General features: G+C 46.7%; 2 protein-coding genes across 2 annotated transcripts; one reads left to right on the top strand and one right to left on the bottom strand.

Moving 5' to 3' along the window:
* Positions 1-1643: 1643 nt before the first annotated feature.
* Positions 1644-8295, top strand: AICDA (activation induced cytidine deaminase; the record flags this gene model as incomplete). Its single annotated transcript, XM_084265094.1, has 7 exons — positions 1644-1721; positions 2553-2691; positions 6004-6079; positions 6713-6860; positions 7356-7626; positions 7821-7936; positions 8242-8295. 7 exons carry the CDS (start codon positions 1644-1646, stop codon positions 8293-8295), a joined length of 882 nt encoding a protein of 293 aa, XP_084121220.1.
* Positions 8296-16527: 8232 nt separating this feature from the next.
* Positions 16528-20339, bottom strand: LOC311192489 (C->U-editing enzyme APOBEC-1-like; the record flags this gene model as incomplete). The annotated part of the gene is given in 5 exon segments (XM_084264972.1): positions 16528-16575; positions 16577-16737; positions 18232-18620; positions 19021-19048; positions 20318-20339. Coding segments are annotated over 5 exon segments (648 nt in total).
* Between the last annotated feature and the right edge of the window lie 584 nt (positions 20340-20923).

The following is a 20923-nucleotide window of genomic DNA, read 5'->3' as shown; positions in this document are numbered from 1 at the left end:
GGGGCTGTCGGCGCCTCTTTCAAAATGCGATTTCTGAGCAAGGGGTGAATGGAAAAAATAAATATGTATTTATATCGGTACACATCAACACACGACTTCCTGTTGACTAAACAAGCAACCTCTCCCCTGCTTTGGGGCTAGGTAATTACTTTTAATTATTCACCGCATTTTTTGCTCTCTGATTTCTTAGCAGTTTGCTTGCTGAATATTTAGCAGCAGCAGTGGTCATATTCCTTCCCCCCATCCTTCTGTGACCCCGATAAGCTGGAGCAGTGTCTCTTGCTGGACAATGGTGCAAACACACCAACACAGGGACCCTTGCTAGCCTTCCCCAGGGACCCTTGCTGGCCTTCGCCAATAGCCTTTAATTGACCTGGGCTTTGATCAGAAATAGAGATGCAGGCATCTTCAGTGAGACTGTTTCTTTTTCCCACCCCCCCAATCCCTTCTCCAAACAAGTTTGCATTCAGCAGGGAGGAAGGAAAACTGGGGTAGTCTGCAGCTCTCCCCCTGTGTATTAGCTCCCCACCAAAAGGGTCCCACCATTTATTAAAGATTTGGCAGTTTACAGCCAGGGAGGAAGCTGGACCAGCAGCTAGATTAGGGATCAGCAAACTTTCTGTGGTTTTCCAAGCTATTTTTATTTTTAACCAGAGCAGAGCTGACATCTGCTAATGAGTGAGATCTTGCCTTTGCAAGAGACTGCAGCTCCTGCTTTAGGCAGCACTGCATAGGAGCTGAGGGTCTCTCTCTTAAATGTTGCCTTGGACTTGCAATGAGACACTAGAAACACATCCACAGCAACATGTTTCTGCTGTGGGAAGAAGCTAGAGGCAGAAAATCGCTGCCACTGACTCAGTGCACTCACTGCTCTGGTGTGAGGGAAGTTGCCTGTCATTTAGACAGACATTAGAAAGCCTACGTTGGTATTTAGACTTGAGAGCCCTGTCAAAGAGGGACATAAATACAGTTCATTTCTCTATTCCTTCCTTCTTTCTTTTTTATCCCTGCAGAGAGCAAAGTGGCTCTCAACATTTAAGGAAGGGAGCTGATGTTTTAAACATGGAAGAATGAAGTCCACTTGCAGACAGGACCAGAGAAAGGATCTAGTTAAACATTTTATGACACTTGACGTGTTAAGCCTTTGAGAGAAGATAATTACGCAGTAATTAAATTTATGGGGAAGACCAGGCTGGCCATGAATATATTTCTCGATTCCTTTCAGAGCAGAAAATGTTACGTACAATTTTCTGCAAGCTTTTGGCTATGGAAATTAGGAGTCAGAACAAGAATAAAGCTGAAGCAACCTTTATTTAGCTGATGAAACACCAAGAGTTGTGATCTCTAAGAATCAGATTTCCCAGGGCGTGTTGCTTTTTTATTTTTCTTTTCTTTTTCGAATGTCCTGTGTAGCAAACATCCTCCTTGCGTTACTGAAAGAAAACAAACTTGTATGAAAGCAGGAGAAAATTACTCTTGGTCTGACTTAGATTTGTCGCAAGGTGCTGGTAGGGTAAAGGCTGAAAGGGGTCAGCCATTTCATTGGCAGGAACATCTTCTTCCACTCTGTTAAGTAGGACAGGGGATCTCAAGGATAGCCATTCTACCTATGGTCAAGGCTCTTCTACCTATGGTCAAACACTATGAGCCAGATCCTCAAAGAGGATAATTGCCACAGTTCTTCAGACCAACACACCTGCCGAAATGTGGTTTTGTTGAGCGTATGCCCACCCCAGTTGTTTCCCCAAGGAGTAGGACAGCCCTGCCCAGGACCTTCTGGGAGTGCTTCTCCTTTTCCTGACGTGTGCCATGCCAGCAACTCTCAAAGGCAAGTGCTGTCAACATGCTGGGGCTCGAGCAACTACCACTGTTCTGGCAGCTCATCTCTCCTTTTCACATTTTTGCATATACTGGTTTCACACAGTCCTAGCATGTGAAAAGCCAGTAAAATTAATAAGGAAAGTAAATGAAGCAGAGAAAAAACGAAGAACTACCCTAGCGTGAGGTAAACAAAAGCCCTGTTCCTCAGCCGTACCGCTGGTCGTGCCTCGCTTGAGGCAGAAACGGAGCAGAATAACCCCCATCTGCCTCCTCAGCACCCTTCCCGGCCGGTGCTGCTGCCTCATCCCTTGGCTGGCCTTTAGCCTGCAGTGGGGATGGGTGCCCAGGAAGGTGCTGTGGGGCTGTGGTGGATCAGAGCCAGGGTGACAGCGAGTGGTGTTGGCAGTGAAGAGTGTGCACCCTGAGCGTGGGCGCAGGCGTGACGGCGGGCAATCACCTGCCCGCTGGGGCACAGCCATCGGATGGAGGGTCCCTGCAGCCACCCTGCCTCCAGCAGACTGGGTGCCGATACCGCCTGGAGCAGCAGGATCAGGCCCCGGGACATTCCTCACTGGCCCTTTGCTTTGCAGTGCAGGTTCATCACCACTCCTGGCCTGGTGACACAGCTCGGGTGCCCACGGCCACGTTCAGGTGCTGAAGTGGGACCAGGTGCCTGCACTCACACCTCGGGCTCTCTCCAAGAGCTGGGTCCCTCTCCCTCTCCTCTTCAGCTTCAGTGCTGCCCCATCCTGCCAAGCAGCTGCCAGGCCTTGCAAGGGAACACGGAGGAGGAGGAGGACGATGATGGGAAACCTGCCAACAGTTTGGTGTTCCCTGAGCTCCTTCCAGATGCTCAGAGCTTCCTCCACGGTGAGGCAGGACAGGGTCACCATCTTCACTGCACAGCTGCATGACCCAAGGCCCGGAGGGATAGTGTGGTTTTGCCCACATTTGCTTTGGTGGTGCACAAGCTCCCAGGCCCCCCTCTAACCACTAGACAATGCTTCCTGCTTCGTTATGTTATTGATATTAATTCAGAATAATTTTGCAGTCAGAGAGGGCCCAATGGGGAGTGCAGTGGGGGGAAGCAACCAATGAATGCCAAGCATCTTTCAGAAATGATGCCCCTTCGCATCTCAACCCTTTGCTCTTCTGCTCCTGCCGCTCCAGAGACATTTCTGACTCCTCCCCCCACCCCACCCTGGTGAAACCCAGCGGGGGTGGATAGGGGTGAATGGGGAGGGGACACACCAAGCAGTCCACATTTCTGTACATCAAGTCAGAGGGCTGTACAGACAGAGCCTGTGAGACAACCTCTCCACAATTCCATCACCTGAGAGAGACCCTGGCAGCCATGGACAGGTAAAACGAGCGCCTCCAGTTTCTTGCTCATATCAGGGTCTTTCTCTTAGAATTAACCCGCTCTCCATTCGGTACTCACTGTCCCTTTCCCCATCTGACTCAGCGATCTAGCTCCCCGCCCTGTCCTGCTCTTGCACTTCGCATCTCTGTGTCTCTGTCATCCTCTCTCTTTGACTGTCTGCCACCCTGTACTCTTTTCCCTTTCTGTCATTTCTCATTCTCGTGACTGTTCTCTGTTCCTTTTCATTCTTTTTTCTTTTCTAGAAACAAAAAAAAGAAGATAAAAAAAGGAGAACATTCAGGTGCTATCTGATACTTAAGCATCTCAATCCCTGCCCACTCTTCTCTCCTTATCCACCTATTCTTTCTCTTGTGCCAGACTTCTGCCTTACTCTTTTTCTACTGATATCACCCCTGTGCTCATGAGCACGGACTGTCCCAGCATTGGATTTATCTTGCGCTGCAATTACTCTGTGAGTTTATTAGCACTAATCACTCTCCAAAACTGCATTTCATTCACACAGGGGCCTTCACTATGACTTGAGGGTTGGCTTTATGAATCTTTATTTGAGAGGGGCTCTGTTCAGTCTACTTCTTCAGTGGCTGGGTATCATTCCTAGCTCCTGTGTCCTTGCTGCTTTCCCTTGAGCTATCCTATGGCTGTAGGAATTGCACATCCATCCAGCGCTTTGTACCTAACTGCAAATTTGCCCAGTTGCTCCCTGCAATTTCTGTTCATTTATTCTTCTTCTTCTGGTACCAGTCGCGTTCTGAAATCATCCCTAGCAAACAAAAAAAGCCCTGGGACAGAAAACTCCAGAGAGAAGGGGAAACAGGAACTGGTGTTAATGAACATTTCTAGTCTAACAAACAGCTTCTGTGATTTAAAACTGCCTTCACTTTATTCTGACACTGAAAAATAACCTTAGTAATCACTTTTTTTTCCCCTGGGTTTTCGGGCTCATTTCTTCTTCTTTTTCACCCTTATTTGCATCCACATGTTGCTCTGTAGGGGCAAAACCATTGAATAGAGAAACATGGGAAGAAGTGAGAAAGGGGAGAGTTAGAAGAAGAATCAGAAGCAAATGTTTTTGCCCAAAACTTCACAAAAATAAAAGAGAAAAGGGAAAGCCTGTTTTCCATAAACTTTTTAATGTATTGAAAAACTTTTTAATGTGTTGCAAAACATTTTTCCCTGTGGGTGTTCATTGAACATCAGTATAACTTACTGGTTTTCACCTGGCTTATGTGGTTCTTCTCAATTGATAGCATTTTTCACAATTCCTCTGCTCTGTTTCCTGCCATTGTGGTGCACCCCAGGTAAGACCTCTGCAACCCTCAGGTCTATCATACCTGCTCATTTCCCATGTGATGGTCTGGCTATCCTCTCTGGACAACCTGAGGATCTGTCACACTTGGAAAGGGCATCCCCTCTCCAGCACCTCTGTTACAGGGAAGAGTCTTCCCCATATGCCTGCACATCTAAGAGGGTGACATGCATGAGATGAAGCAGTGGTTGATAGTACTGGAACAGGCTGCCCAGGGGGGTTGTGGAGTCAAGACCCATCTGGATACCTACCTGTGCAACCTGTCCTAGGGAACCTGCTTTGGCAGGGGGGTTGGACCCGATCTCTGGAGGTCCCTTCCAACCCCTACAATTCTGTGAATCTGTGAATGTGTGTATTAGCAAATATACACACATGTTCACATCTGTGTGTACAAACACAGGGAAACAGGGTGAATCTAAGGTGGTAGGAAGGTGGTAGGAAGTGGGGTGGCTCCAAGTGTGAGAAATAAATCAAAACTGATGATGGAGAACATACAGTACAAGAGAGAAAAGTGGGTAGGGGGAACATGCACCCATTGTGAATGGCCAGAGAAAGGGGTAGTGAAATGCAGTTTGTGTTCCACTCCTGACACAACCCAGTGCAGGACTGGGACAGTGTTTGCAGGACAGACCTCCAAGAACAACCTGAGATGGTTGTTGGGCTAAATAAAATGCTTAGTAGAGATGCTTTGAATGATGAAGTGTGTACAGGACTTTGGAGAGCCTTGTCCTCTCTATGGACTTTCTCCTAGCATGAGACATGCCATAACTCCTATGTTATCTACTTCTCTAGGAGCATGTGTGAGTAAAGAACAGCCTAGCTGAGTATGTGTGTGCTCACTCTTTCTGTCTGAGCAGGACAGGTGTTTTTGCATTTCAGGCTGAGGTTGACATGGCAGGAAAGAGGATGTGTGCAAGTGGCTTGCCTATCTGAGGGACAATCAGAGTAGCAAGGGAAGAATGTGCTTCTCTGGTGATGGGGTGTGTAGGGAGTGCCACAGGAAAGCAAAGCACGTGCACTCAGTAGCAAAGAGCAAGAGGAGGTGCCTGACTGTATGAATGAGCACCTGCAGCACGATGGACACGTGTGAGGGTGCTCAATGGGGAGAAGGTCCTGGAGGAGCAGAGGGGACACCACTGCTAGCTAGAGCCTGAGTGCTCCACAGTGCTCAGGCCACATGGTGACACTGACAAACAGGTGAAGGGTGTTTGTGCAAGAAATTTTTCCTTGCTGAGAATCTCAGATTTCAATCAGATTTAAATTCCCAACAAGCCCAAATTCCCCTTTCCGATGCCTCACCGGAGGCCCCACAGAAAACCCAGCTCAGTATGGCTTAAACTGACACCATCTCCCTGATGAGCACCAGAGGGAAAAGATGACACGGGACATGATTATTTTTAACCCATTCACTTCTGTTTTGCATTGCTGTGGGGGAGGTGAGTATCTCACCTCAATGAACACAGCTGTTCTCAGCTGCCTGTGTACCTCACAGGGAGGTTGTTAGCTACAGCTCATGACTACCTTATCCTCCCCATGCTCCTGCTGCTGCTTCCCATCAAGATCCATGGGTATGAGAGCAGGACCCTACCAGTCTTGATCTTTGTCTGGTGTTTGTGTCCGGAGAGGTGTCAGCACACCTACCCTGTTACATACTCTGTCAGCAACTGTATGGCACCTTACCAGAGCCCCTAGCCCTGTGCACTTTCAACTGTGCTCTTTTTTTTGGGCAATGCTGGGAAGAAACCCGGTCCACTCTTTAGGGAAGAGGTACAAGTTTGATCCATCCATTGCCCCAGTGCCTTTTCAGGGTTTCATATAGCAGAAATAATGAGTCTTGATGTCTGAATTCCAGACTCTCTCATCTTCCCAGGTCTTCTCAGGCACCTTCATCCTTCTCCCTCACTGGTGTCCATCTTTTGGATACTTGCAGGTATCTTCACTCTCCTCCCAGCCACAGTTGCTGTTTGACTAATCGCTACTATTTCACTTACTGTTTCCACTCACAAGGTCAACTGCTTCATCCCCACAGTCACGTCTGCACCCTTTCCCTACCACACTGCATGCAAATTACCAGTGAGGTTCTTGTACTCAGCAGCCTGGACATGAGATGGATATTTTTGATGCTGAGCCCTCAACAAAGACAATGGAACGATGCTGGCTCCAAGGTGGGGCTAATGTAAATCCTCTCTTGTCTTCTTCAGCCTCCTGATGAAAAGGAAACTCTTCCTCTATAACTTCAAGAACCTGCGCTGGGCCAAGGGCCGGCGTGAAACCTACCTCTGCTATGTTGTGAAGCGTCGTGACAGCGCCACGTCGTGCTCCCTGGACTTTGGATACCTGCGCAATAAGGTACAGGGAACACCTTGGCATCCTGTTCTTTTATCCATGCTGAGGTGCATGCAGCTCTAGGTCCCCTGGGGCAGTAGGGAAAGGAGGGATGCAATGGCAACACAGACACTGGCATGTGTGTCCGTGAGCACGGACCCTGCGCTGGTCCAGACTGTCTGGGGCATGCAGACTCCAGGCAAACCTGCACTTTTTGCTACCCCAAGTGTGTTACCAGCAAGACATCCCTGCTCTCTGCTGCTTTACCAGCCTACCTGCTTTCTTACTTAGCTCCCACCCATTCTTCTTGTTGCACATGAGCATCCCTGTGCTTTTCTATCCAGTCTCCCACTTACACACCACCGTGCCTTCTTCCCTCATGCACTGACCCTAAGACTTAACCCCCACCTCGTTTCTCCTCCCCTCACGCTCCATTCAGCTCACGCCGCCCTCTGCACCCCTCTTCCAGTCTTCCTCCCCCAACATCATGCCTTGCCCCTCTCCCTCTTTCACACTAAGATGGGCTGCCACGTAGAGGTGCTCTTCCTGCGCTACATCTCAGCCTGGGACCTGGACCCGGGACGCTGCTACCGTATCACCTGGTTCACCTCCTGGAGCCCCTGTTACGACTGCGCCCGGCACGTGGCCGACTTCCTTCGTGCCTATCCCAACCTGACCCTCCGCATCTTCACCGCACGCCTCTACTTCTGTGAGGACCGCAAGGCAGAGCCGGAGGGGCTGAGGCGCTTGCACAGGGCTGGGGCTCAAATTGCCATCATGACCTTCAAAGGTGAGTGGTGCAGGGGAGAAAGAGATCGCGGGAAACCGTTCGGGGGTTAGGGAGAGCCAGGGGGGTGGGAGAAGCTGGGACGAGGAGCCAGAGAAGATGATGGCAAGATGTGATGAGTTAGTGATCCTAGGAGAGGTAAATGTGCTCTCTGGGGCAGTCTTAAGCACTCTTTAACTCCCCTGTGCTTTGCACAGATTACTTCTACTGCTGGAACACGTTTGTGGAGAACAGGGAAAAAACATTCAAAGCCTGGGAAGGGCTGCATGAAAACTCTGTCCATCTGACCAGGAAACTTCGACGGATCCTCCTGGTAAAGGCCAATTTTCATTCTCCTTCCAGTGCCTCTTTCCCTCAGCTTCTTCCTCTCTTCCTTGCTATAGTTCCTCTCTGCTCTTGCTGCCCACCTTTACCATCTACTATTTCATTCATTCCTGTGTCTTTACCTTCCATGTCCTTCCTTACTCTCTCCCCCAACTTCCTTCCTACTTCTCTTCATTCTCTTTCCCTTCTTCCACCTCGCATCTCATCTCCTGCCATTCCTTCCTCCTTCCCCATCTTCACAGGGAACCTACACTCACCTAACAACTGACCTAACATTTCCATTTTGTCCTGCAGCCACTGTACGAAGTCGACGATTTACGAGATGCCTTTAAAACTCTGGGACTTTGAAGTCATCAGCAACCAAAAGCTTCACAAACACTTGTTCTTTTATTTCCAACTCTCTCCCTTACAACAGATCTATCTCTACTTTCCTCTTTACATCTTTCTTCCTTCTGGCCCTGTGTCTAGAGATAAGACTATCCTTACTTTTAGTTTTCCAAGGAGAATTAAGCTGATCTCCTGAAGACACATTCCCCAGACTCACGCCTCATCCATTGCTAGCTGGGAATAGCCAGAACTGCAGCGACATTGCCAGGGGGCACTTCACACTCCCTTGGTCCCTTGCAGAGCTAATTCAGGTGGTCCACTAAATGGAGTTCTGGGTTTAGCCTTGCCCATGTGGGAGCAGACAGCCTGCACAGCTGTTTGTGCAACCGTGTTCTCAGTGGCACCATACTGATCTGCACGCTTTGTGAGGTCTTCAGGGAGCAAACCTCTTGGCTCTTAGCGCTGCACTACACTGAGATGCTCTGTGTCTTCCCCTGAGAAGCTGTTTATCTTTCTTTCTGGATGTGGGTAGGATGTTGAAAACCATCACCACCTGTGTGTTACAGTCTGTGTCCTAACAACAAAGTTGGTTGGTTTTTGGAAAGCTCGACGGAGAGTACTGAAGGGGAGTCCTGGGCAGCCCAGGTAGCTTAGCTTGAAAACCTCCCTTGAAGTCAGCAGGTCTTCTGAGTGGATTGTGTGCAGGCTTGGGCACTATGGTCCTTCCTTCCCAGAAAGGAGGGAGCTTCAGGAAGCTGTCAGTCCAGGTTTTGTGCCCTAAGAGATGTTGAAACTAGACAGTCAAAGCCTAAAATGAAAGCAGAAGACTTGCTGGCCAACATTTTCAGGTGAAAGCTGCAATTCTGGGTGTCCAGCGAGACATTTCCCACGCAGAAATAGGAATTCCACCCAATTCCTATTAACTATGTTGAAAGCCATGGCAGCTTAGGGTCAGTACTGGTCAGTGTGTGGACCTCCCACCCAGCCAGGAAAGGAGCCAGCAAGAATCTTCACCTTGCAGTGATTGTCCAGCATATTTCTACTGGAAAATACACTTAATTTTCACATTATATAGCCCATCAAACTTATTTTTATTTTTTCATTCGTGTAGGTTGAGGCTGTGGCATTTCAGATGGTGTATTGGCATCTACATCAGTCACCATCTGGCTCTTCACATACCTCAGGGTACGAGGAGCACTACAGGTCTCACTACTGGAGCACTTTGCACTGGGCATTGTCTCCTAGATCAGATCTGCAATGTGCTCCCTCCCTAGCCAACTGCCTCTCCTGGAGGTGCCTCAACAGTACCACAGTATTCTGGTTTTTCAAGCCATTTACTGCACGTAATATGACCAGATATGGCTAGCTGGTGACTGGACTGAGAGCTGACCAGGAAAAAACCACCCATCCTGAGCAAAGCTATATGCCCTGTAGATAGGTATCTTCTGTAGGGGACAAAATCAAAGCATCTTCCTGCCTGGCAATCACTGTGTTTCTGCAAGGGTACCCTGTTTGCACCTGCTCTTGTGCACAACATATTTACCAAGCTGAAGATATGGGTTCATAGTACACACATACTCACCACCACCTTCCCACTACCCAAATTACAGGTGGATTGTCCTCTGCAGTCTAACTCGTTGAGTCTTTGCCAAGGCTAGGTGCAACCCACATTCTGAGGCTGCTCTGCTATTTCCTTCGTCGTGGCTGTGAGTTCTCTGCTCCAACCTGTTCCTCTTTCTGAGTAACACTGGGAGCTCCCGTGTTGCTCCTCAAAACACTCCCCCTCAAACACACGCTCTGGCCAGCCACAGGAGGACAGCAGAGAGCCCTGCTCCCACAGTACCTCCTCCTGCTAGGAAAGGTCACAACTTGTGGTGATGACAAGCTTCCTACAACTTTAGGCTCCTGAGACACTCTCAGCTTGAGGGATTTTGACCAGATATAGCAATGAGAGTTCTTTGCAAAGCATTAATTTGCAAATATGGTGTTGTATATTTGTTTCATATGGTGCATATTATTTATATAAATAAAGGTCTTACAAATGAGCATCTGGTTTTGTCATTATTTTGGTACCACGTGGATAAGGAAAGTAAAAGCTGACACAAAGGATTGATGTGTCATCTATCCCTTCTGGTTTCTGGAGAGACAACCTGACACTATCCTATTAAACCATCTTCATCCTTTGCATTTGTAATTTTGAAGTTGTTGACAGTGTCACCCAGCAGATTAAGGCAGGTAAAGTGCTCAGGGAACAGGTACTTTGGAAGTACTACAGAAAATCTGTGATGTAAATGCTAAAGTTGTTCAAGATGCTTCCTTTGTTGATTGCAAAACTATCGCCCCCATTCGTGACCCATAAATGACTGAAGTGGACGCAGAATTCCTCAACACTCAACATACTTCACTACAGAAGAAGAGAAGCAAAGATTTAAAAGGAACTCTGTCTTCCAGCTCTCAGTCCTGGCCTGTACAACACCATTGTCCTTCCCACTGAAAGGAGGCTGAGGGGAGACCTTGTCACCGCCTACAGTTAACCTGAAGGGAGGCTGTAGAGAGGTGGGCGATGGTCTCTTCAGCCAGGTGACAGGAGACAGGACAAGGGGAAATGGCACAAAGCTGCACCAGGGCAGGTTCAGATTAGATGTTGGGGAAAAGTTCTTCACTAAAAGAGTTGTCGGGGTGTGGAACAGGCTGCCCAGGGAGGTGTTTGAGTCACCAACCCTGGATGTGTTTAGAAGGCAGGTAGATGAGGTACTTAGGGATATGGTTTAGTAGAGGACAGGTATGGCTGGACTCAATGATCTTAAAAGTCTTTTCCAACCCAGTGATTCTGTGAAACTGCTGGAGAGCTAATTAAAAAAAAAAATATCATTTTCTAAAACAGCACTTGAGACACTGGCTGTAGCTTAAATGCTGTCAAACACTGAGTTGAAGATACTGGTTGAAATATGACATCTGGTGACATTATACAATAGGAGAATAAATGCAGGGAGTAAATGCACAGACACAGGCACTTTTTTTCCACAACATATCCTAGGTTGCTGCTCCTGAATATAAAGAAGATTGAATTCACAGTGGACTGCTTAGCCAAACCATGTGATTTAGAGACGGGAATTTAGCTCTCCTATTCCTTTCTAACCACACTTTTTCTGTTCTCAAATACCAATTTGTATTATTTATTACAAGGTATTCTTTGAATCAGCATCATTTATTGCTGTCAGTTAATTACTGGCGTGGGCTTTATGGCTCTGGGGGCTGGGACACAGAGACCACCCGCTCTGTGAAAGCTCCAGCTCTGCAGTAGAGCAAGGTGCAAGGTCTTTGATAATGGAGGAAAGAGGATAGACAGAGGATGGGATGGTTGCTGGTACAGTACGGAAACCCGGGCATGGCTGCCATCTCCTGGTGCACGGGGGTGTTGGGCATCCTTTACGAGGGTGTTAGCGGGAGGGATGTTCTTCCCTGCAAACCGCTCCTGGAGCCCGGCCCTCAGCAACACCCAGCACATGCCCATTGAAGAGCAGGACACTGACATCATTCCCCCAGCTGCACACAGCATTACTCCAGGTCAGTACACAGCGTCCTTGGACATCGCGCTGCAATAATAAGAAACAGATTACCATTAAACAATGCAAAGACATGCTCCAGGCCCTTGCAAATACACGGGGGTGTGTGTGTGTGTGTGTTTCAAAGCATGTCTCCCCTGCTGCTTGCTCTCTCCCCCTCTTCTGCACATGGATACTGGGAAACCAGGACAGAAAATGGCTTCAGGGTCATGGAGTCCAGCCCTCTGATATTTGTCCCTTCAGGAGTTTTCACCCTACATATATTCGTGTCCAACATTGTCCTCTGGCTGTAGCTGTTTTGTTGTTCCTCCCTGACTCTGAGGTGTTTCTATGAGCAGAAAATTCCTTATTTAACCACATGTGTCCCAAATACTCGCGGCAACGGGAATCATATTTGGGTCACGGAACAAATATGGAGGGGGCTGGCACGGAAGATCCCATGTGTCCTGACAACACCAGCAGGGATAAGCAGAGCCTCTGAAGGAGAAGGAGAGGGAGCTGAGGTCAGAGCAGAAGAGTAGGTGTCACAGCATAGGCAAGGCTGCCTTTGGCTTTTAAATCTCTCACACACTCTTGGAATAGGCAAGTTTCCCTTCGGGCTTCCAAACCAGCAGAAGATACAGCACTGTTGTTGTCATTATTGTTACTAAGCATATGAGCTGAAGGACTGATGTGACTTTCAAAGGTGTGGGGCTAATAGTGAGAGAGGTTGTCTTCCTCCCTGCGAGGTGCATGGCTTTTCACACAGGTGAGTGTACACAAGTTCCAGGGCAGGGATGGTGTTGATATCTCCATGCTATAATCTTCTTGTTAAGAACTATACTACTCTGCAAGATGGAATAATATTTTTACTCTTTACAGGAGGACAGAAGAAGATGAGAGTAGACCAGCTCTCTCTTATGGTTTCCTCTATAGGCTAGCAGTGTAAACCCACCTCTAGCCCCTTATAGTAGGAGTACAGCAGGGATACAGCAGATCCCAACTTCACTCTGGCAGCTAAAACTGGTGCAAAAAACTTCCCCAGGATTACTTCAGTGGGAAAGGGCTGAGCCTTCCATGAAGAATCACCCCCTCTGGCTAATTCATAAAAATGAGTCCATGCACTTCAGTTAATCCAGGCACTTCTGTTCATCTGAATGACTTGGTAATGCCCCGACCTGATACTAGTGGTAGCAGAAGTGTCACACATGACATGGATGGGGATGTCAGAGATCTCTTGCCTCATTACACCCCAGTGCTCAGCTATAGCAAGGGACTATCCCCGAGCAGATGTGACTGGGAGAAGTGGGAGCACCAGCCTGTGACAACGTTCACTTAGAGCCCAGGGTTGACAGGGAGCATGGCACCTTCTCTCATACTACCCTGTTCGTCATTTCTGCATTATCATGTGTCCTCTTGCTCCCACAGAGATAGTCTGGAATCAGACTGCTAGAATCACACCCTACCTTCCCTGGGACAAGCCCTAACAGGCAGACTGCATATTACGAAGGATTCCCTATCCTTCCTCCACCCAGGAGAACATGTTGGACTCACTCTAGATGTGTTTTCACCAGGGCAGAGTGAAGGATAACCTCCCTTCTGGAGGCCTGCTGCTGGCCACGCTCTTCTTAGTGTACCCCAGGATACCACTGGCCTTCTTGGCCATGAGGGAATACTGATGGCTCGTGAAGAACTTGTTGTCCACTAGGTCCTTCTCTGAGGCACTGCTTCCCAGCAGGTTAGCCCCTAAGCTCTACTGGTGCATGGGATTATTCCTCCCTAGGTGCAGTTGCCCTTGCTGAAGTTCATTAGCTTCCACTCCACCCAACTCTTGAGCCTGTCCAGGTCTTGCTGAATGGTGGTGAGATTTAGGCCTGCATGTTGCAGATCCCAGCAGCAGCAGCACCATTTCCTAGCGGAATCAGGCAGTAGGCTGCCTGCTTGAGAAGGGGTTGGGAACCTTGAAACGTGGAACTCCCAAGATTAATTCAGATGTTTTGAGTTATTTACAGCACAAGCTGAAAACTGCTGCAAGGCCCAACATATCTTCTTCCTGCCTTCCGCCTGTAGAGGTAGCTGAGAGCTTTCAGTCCTACCTCGACATTCCACTCAGTGCTTACAGATGGAAAAGCAGAGACTTTTTATTATGTTCTCCCAGTTTGCAATGAACAGCTGGGACTCCTGAGCATGGAATTACTAGGGAAGGGTGTATGTCTAGGAGCTGAACAAGAAAAGCAAAGTTTCTGTTCCTGTAGAATCATAGAATATCCTGAGCTCGAAAGGACCCATAAGGATCATCAAGTCCAACTTCTGGCTCTGCACAGGGCCAGACAAAGCAGAGCTGTAGTCATAAAAGCAGGGAGAATAAAAGCTTAAAATGAAGCAATATAACCCATAGTAATATAATTACATTCTATTGTAGTAAAAGCAGTCATTATATTCCAGAATATAACATGTAATATTACATATCACATGTCCAGTATTTGGTGATGTTCATCCAGAAAAAAAAGAGCCTTCCTCCTCTGGTGGAAGTATGAAGCTCACAGTTCAAGGCTGTAGTAGAAAAGCCTGCCAGGAACTGGCTTTTCTGGTCTTGTAAATAATGTTACAATGTGCAAAGTGATCTTCAAAGCACGGTGCTGGCACTTACTGCTATTCAGTTTCCCAGCAGTGGAGGGAGCCCCTAGCAGGAAGAAAGAAACATGAACATTAAAAATTGGATGACAAAAGCTTAAGTTGTTTCTTCAACATGATGCACAGTTTGAAAATACAGCATCTAGTCCAAGGGTGGATCACACTGATCCACCTTCTACATGTTAGACAATCTCCCCTGGGACACTGCTGTCCAGACAAGAGGGTAGCACCTCGGAATTTGCTGTGGTGTGTAAACCCCTCCTAGAAGGAGAAACAGGCACATTTCAAAGACAGCAGCTTGCGTAGCGGAGTCCAGGGGAAGTGGAGCTAGGTCTTGTGGAAAGGCAGAACTTCTGGGGCTAGAAAGGCCCTCTAGAGGCCTCTAGTACAATAACATGCTCCCGGTATGGCCACCTCCAAAGCTGCATCAGGCAGCTCAGAGGGAAGTTCTCAGTGTCGCCAGGGATGGAGCCTCTGACAGCATCTCTGGTTTGAGGCGAGCCTGGCTCTGTCTTTGCTGCCTTTGTAGTGGAAAACTGAAGTTCTTTAGGTCTAACAAAGCCAGTTCCCTCAGCCTCTCCTTACAGGGCAAGCATTCCAGCCACCTAACCATTACAGTGGTACTCCACGAAACCCTCTCTTGTTCTTCAGTCTCTTTCTTCCACCAGGCAGGCCAGGATTTGATACAACAATCTGTATTTCTCTGGAGCATGGGCCTGGAACTCGCTCTTCTTTGTGTGATTCCCATAGTGGGGCGGGGCATTCACAGGGGCTGAGCACACAGACCTTCCAGTTCCTTCTGTGGAGGCTTGGTGGTTAGTCAGAACTATTCACCTTCATTTTAGGGGTGCCTGAAGTTTGGCTGAGACAGCAAAGCAGTTGAGCTTTGTTGAGCATGAGTGTCCCAGCACAAGCTTCTTACCCACCAGGGCTCTACAGGAATCAACAAGGTTTCCAGGGGAACAAGGAAGGATGGGTCATTTTGTTATCTGTCTCTTTTTAAGCCCATGATTTGAGGGGCATATTCACCTTTTTCTGCTGCCCAGGAAACTGTGCTGAGTCAGCTGTAATGCACAGCGTGGTGGTACTCACGAGCATTTAACAGACAGCGCTGTTCAGCTCCCAGTGAGCATCACACTATGTGCTTGATTGTGCATAAGCTGCTGTATTATTTAATCACCTCAGACATTAGGATACTCGGGAAAGCTGAAAGCCAAGGGGAAAATATCTCCTAAACAGTTCCATTGCATTAACTACTTTGTTATATCACTCACTGAGTATCCTGTCACCTGAATGTCTTATTCAGACAGAATTAGAAAGGTCAGGTCCGGAGGTATTAAGAGACCGATGCAAAGTTTGGGGTGGATGGAACTGAAATGAAGTCTAATGTGTACCTTTTCCTCTGTCAGAGACACAACAAGGCTTTTATAGTATCCTACAGACAGGTTAGTTTTTCTCCTTCTAGACTTCTAAGTTCCATGCATCCCTTCCTCCAGCTCCTGCCTTCCACTCCACTAGCCTCCATTCTACATACTGGGACCAGTTCAAGCAAGAACTGGCTTGCATCACAAAGGGTGGCTGAGCCAAGAAGTTAACTCCAGTCCTGGTCTTCTCTCCTGCTTGGTAGACCACTCTCTCTTCCTTGGCTATCAGGCCATACAAGTAACTTCTCCAATTGTACGGATTGCAGGAAATGGGGAATGGAGATCTCAGTCATATGATACTCTTACATGCAAGCTCTGGTCCTGAAAGTGACTCCACCCATCTGGGCTTTTGAACTTGCTCAGAACTTAACTAAAATCAGTGCCTGAGAGGCAAAAAGAGTACTCAAATGCTGTTTACACAGCTGAACATGCCTTTGGGCTGAAATAGCTCCAGCAAGCTGCATGCTTATGAACCTGCAGATGATCCATGTAAAGGGTTGAAACCATTTAGTAAAAAAACTAGAGAGTATTGTTAATTCTCTTCACTACCCCTAGAGACAAAGGCACAGTGTAGCATCATAGACTCTGGCAGTATCTTGCCCACTTGGCCCTCTGTTCATGCAGCATCAAGCCAGTGTTTATTTTTCCTACTAGCATTTCTGGTAACACCATTGCCAAGATCCTCCAAACCTAGGATTTTACATGACTTTTCACTCTCAGAGTTTTCAAGTACCTACTAACCAAAAGGATATGAGAGAGCTCTTTCCAATTCAGAAAGATGTATGAGGTGAATGTCTGGGGCCAATAATCTTCTTCTCCATACTGGTAGGCAACAAATATTTTCCAGAAGTAACTGTAATCTGAGGAGAGAGATATCCAGTCAATCTCGATGAAAGGCATGCCCAGTTCTTTCTTCATGACACTTCATGACAGAATTGAGACACTTCTTTCTCAAAAAAAAAATGGTAAAGGGCAGGAGAAAGATTTTCACCTGACGGTACTCGTGCTTGGGACCAACAATGACTTGCAACAACACAAATAACTTAGTGGAAAGGGGAACCGAAACTCTACAAATACCAATATGTCTAAAAAGGGGAATCGCCAGAGAGAGAGATCGCTACAGTGGTTTGGGTAAATCCTATCACAGGGCAAAAAGCCAGAGCACACTGGCCAAAAGAGAAAGAATCAATGAGCAGCAGGCTGCTTCTCTGAGAGGGACTGAAAAGGGAAGTGGTAAACGCAATCAGTGCTCTAGGGGCATATCTTTTGGCAGCCTCATGCTTGATCACAGCAGTTTTGGGTAACACAACAAACTTGCTGCTTCAATCATTAATCTTTCTGACTCCTCTTGATGATCAGGGAAAACCTGGTGTGAACATTTTAGCAGTTTCATGTTGATCTTAGTGTTGATAGGATGGCCAGGGCTCATGTTGATGCTCTGGTTGTATAATCCCAGAGACAGGTTCCCCAAGATAAGCTTATATTTGACCTGATGATAGGTTTTGTAGCTGCACACTCCAAAAGCAAGTATCCAGACAGGTATCACAGAACCATAGCATCACAGAATGATAGGGGTTAGAAAGTACCTCTCAAGTCCAACCCCCCTGCCAGAGCATGATCACTTAGAGTAGGCTGCACAGAACAGCTTCCAGGTGGGTTTTGAAAGTCTCCAGAGATTGAGAGTCCACAGCCTCTCTGGGCAGCCTGTTCCAGTGCGCTGCCACCCTCATAGTAAAGAAGTTCCTCCTCATGTTTAGGTAGAACTTGCTATATTCAAATTTATGCCCATTGCCTCTTGTGCTTGTATGTGACATTCATGACTTCAAATGTAAATGCCTTTCCTGTCTGGGCTATTTTTACAACCAAACATCAATAGGCAAGTAAGATATACATGCAAAAAGACACACATGCAACACACAATTTTCTTCAGTGACGAAGAAAGTTCATCATTTTCATCTGAAAGTCTGTAGATATGTCTCCTGCTCTTGTCCAGCTGTCAAGGGAAACCAATTACTTGCTGCAGCTGGCAAAATGATCTGCATATATATCTCCTAGGAGATTCTATCTTACGCTCAAGAGTTTTCCCTGTGTATAAAGGAGGCATGGATGGCTACAGAAAGACATAATTCTCCTTGTTCAGATTTGGCAAAAGGATATGACTGTGTTGGTCCTGCACACAGTCCCTGTATGGGACTGGGAAAGAGATAAGGCAGAAGAGAGTGGCTTTTTTTGTACTCACCACTCCTCCCCAGTGGCAGTCATCACCACTATTACAAAGCACAACTGCTGAGAGTGCACCTAATCCCAGAACATTCAATCCACATCTAGACAAAGCCAAAGAGTAGCTGGGTTACCTGCAAGATTCATAATACGTATGGGGACTCCATTCATTACCAGCTTCCTGAGACCTTGCCGGTTACGGTCATCAAGGTGCCTGAACAGCTTGGCAGCGTAGATATTCAGGGTCACATTGGGATGTGCACTCAGGAACTCCAGGATTCTTCTGGAGCAGTTCCCACAAGGGGTGGTAGATAGGACCCAGGTGATGGAGCAAGAAGTTGACGGCGGGAACTGGAAACAATTTTCCAAGAAGTTGACTTCAGCATGTTGGGCAGGGTTGTTTGAGCACCAGTTCCTCCAGACGGTACCTCTGCGCCACTTGATTTCATACAGCAGGTACACTACCCGTGGATGTTGGTTAGGCAGATAGTTTTTTCTGAAGTCATCTGGCTGTATCTTCCACCTGCAACAAAAGTATTATGCTTCCAACACTTCAGTGATGTTTTGTCCCATTGTGTATTGCCTGCTCCATCAGCCAGACCTCCCACTCTCAGCCTTTCCCATCAGAAGTGAGCAGCTTGAAGAAGATGGAAATATAATGATCTAAATCTGAGTTTGATGAAGGCTCCAGTATTATTCCCCTACAGTGACGCTGGTGAAGGACCTATAGCACCTCCTTGAGAGGCGCTGGGAGTGGAAACAACCCCATGGCTACTCAGAGAGATCAGCACAGGTCAAAGCAGTGAGACAACTGGAAAAGAAGATTGGGGAAAGTCATGCTATGAGAAAAACAAGGCACAAGGCTTCTTAGCTGTCTCTGGAAGTTGCCAGTCAGCACATGTTGATAGAACTGTATCTCTTACCCTTCGTTGTTCTCTCTGGATCTATGACCTATATAAAAAAGATCTGTGAGTCACTGGGAATAGTAAATCAGAAAACAGTTTCCTCTACGCCTCCTGTCCTGGCCACTTTCAGTTTATACACTCCCTGTCAAATCTACTTTTTCTAGAAGGGCTTAATAAGTAATCCCTGCACGGCAGGATGGCCACTCTGAGATGCAGGAGTGGTGGATTTCTACCTGGGAACTAAATGTGATGGTTGTTTAAATTGTGCTGTACATGAACCTTTCCTCACATAAGGGTTGCCTCTGATCTCACTCAAGTTTAACATCCCTGACTTTAGCAGTGCTGCATCTGCCTTTCTCTGATCAATCAAAGAATCAAACCTCTTCTCCCTTTATATCTTCCAAACCACTTTGGATAGGCAAAACTTGGAGCTATTTCTCTGTCGGTACTCATAATGTCAGTCTAGACAGAAACATTTTCACAGCCAATGGTTCTTTCTTTTCTTAGTATTAAACTGTTTCCAAAAGTGAAAAAATATCAGTGCCAAGGAAAAAAAAAACCCTCAGCGTGGAAATAAGGATGATTTCTGACTAACAAATATCTGTGGGGTGGCATCACAGACCTGCCTGATGATATGCATTTCGCTTCTCATTGTGGCAAAGGAATTTGACCCTATGACTCATTCATCTCTTCCCAGCTGAGGGTCCAGATGAAAACAATTGCAGTGATTAATGCTAGTTATTTATTTTGTAAAAATCCATCCATATCAAACTCAAGGATATGAGAGCCCTCATTTTATTGAAGAAAATAATTTACTAATTGATTTAATTAAGATACTAAAGACACTTTTACATAGCTCTTAGCTCTTTAAGATGAGGATTTATCAAATATATAGAATGAAATTAAATGTCAGCAAGAATAAAGTAGTCTTCCACATCACCAGAGACCTGACCTGCTCTGATTCTTTAAGAAGTATTTTCTAGTTGTTTATTCAACTGAGAAAAAAAAAAGTGCAAACATAAGCTCTATTTTTAATTGCCTTTGAGATCTCTTTCCACATTAAGAAGTCTTCCAGAATTTGAATTCTTCCTGCCTAATGCCACATCAGAGTTGACAAAATTAATGTTCTGAAACTGGACCTAAGACTCAAGATACAGTAATACATTCAAAGACATAGCACACACAAATCCACAAGTGTCTCCTGTGTATCTTCATGTGCCAACACACAGGTATGTATGTATTCACTGGTTCCTCAGATACAACTACAGTTAAACATCTACACTGAAAATGGACATTTTCACAAACACGTACTTACCTCTATCATTGATGGCAGCCATGGATCTTTCTGGATCTGTCTGCCACCTCTCTGGTGACTGATGCCCCTTTATCTGTCTTCCATTCGTTTCACTTTCTATTCCTGAAGAATATTTCCTCGTAATGATTTGCTAGGTACCCTGCTGGGTGAAACTGAAAGCAAGATCCTGGCAGTGCAAAAGAGGGTAAGTCCCATTCAGAAGTGTAGCTGGGAGTGACAAAGCTGGCTACCAGGAGCTGGAATTAACAGGTGAGTCATTATTTTTGCAGTGCCAAACAGATACTATATGTTTTTATTACTAATAGCCCCAGAATCGAAAAGCAAATCTTCTCTGGTCACCCCAATGCACCAAGAGAGAAAGAGAAGCTACGCAAATGGCATCAAGTGTGGCTTGGTAGGTAAATTTTCTGGCACCCAGATATAATCAGGAAGTTAAGCCGAACTGGGTGGAGAAAAGGAAACAGAAGACTTCATCTGCAAAAGCTTGTGATTTTTTTGGATCTCCAGGTGGTGATGGCTACTGCCATTCCCGTTCATGGGACTATTCTGTGGAGTTCCAAGGACCACTCATATACCCTTGAACCTGGGTCCTCACGTAAGGAAGGA

The sequence above is a fragment of the Gallinula chloropus genome (assembly GCF_964237585.1).
Source record: "Gallinula chloropus genome assembly, chromosome: 1".
In the NCBI taxonomy this organism is placed as follows: Eukaryota; Metazoa; Chordata; class Aves; order Gruiformes; family Rallidae; genus Gallinula; species Gallinula chloropus.
The sequence above is the reverse complement of the archived record's forward strand: the minus strand, read 5'-3'. Positions and strand labels throughout refer to the sequence as shown.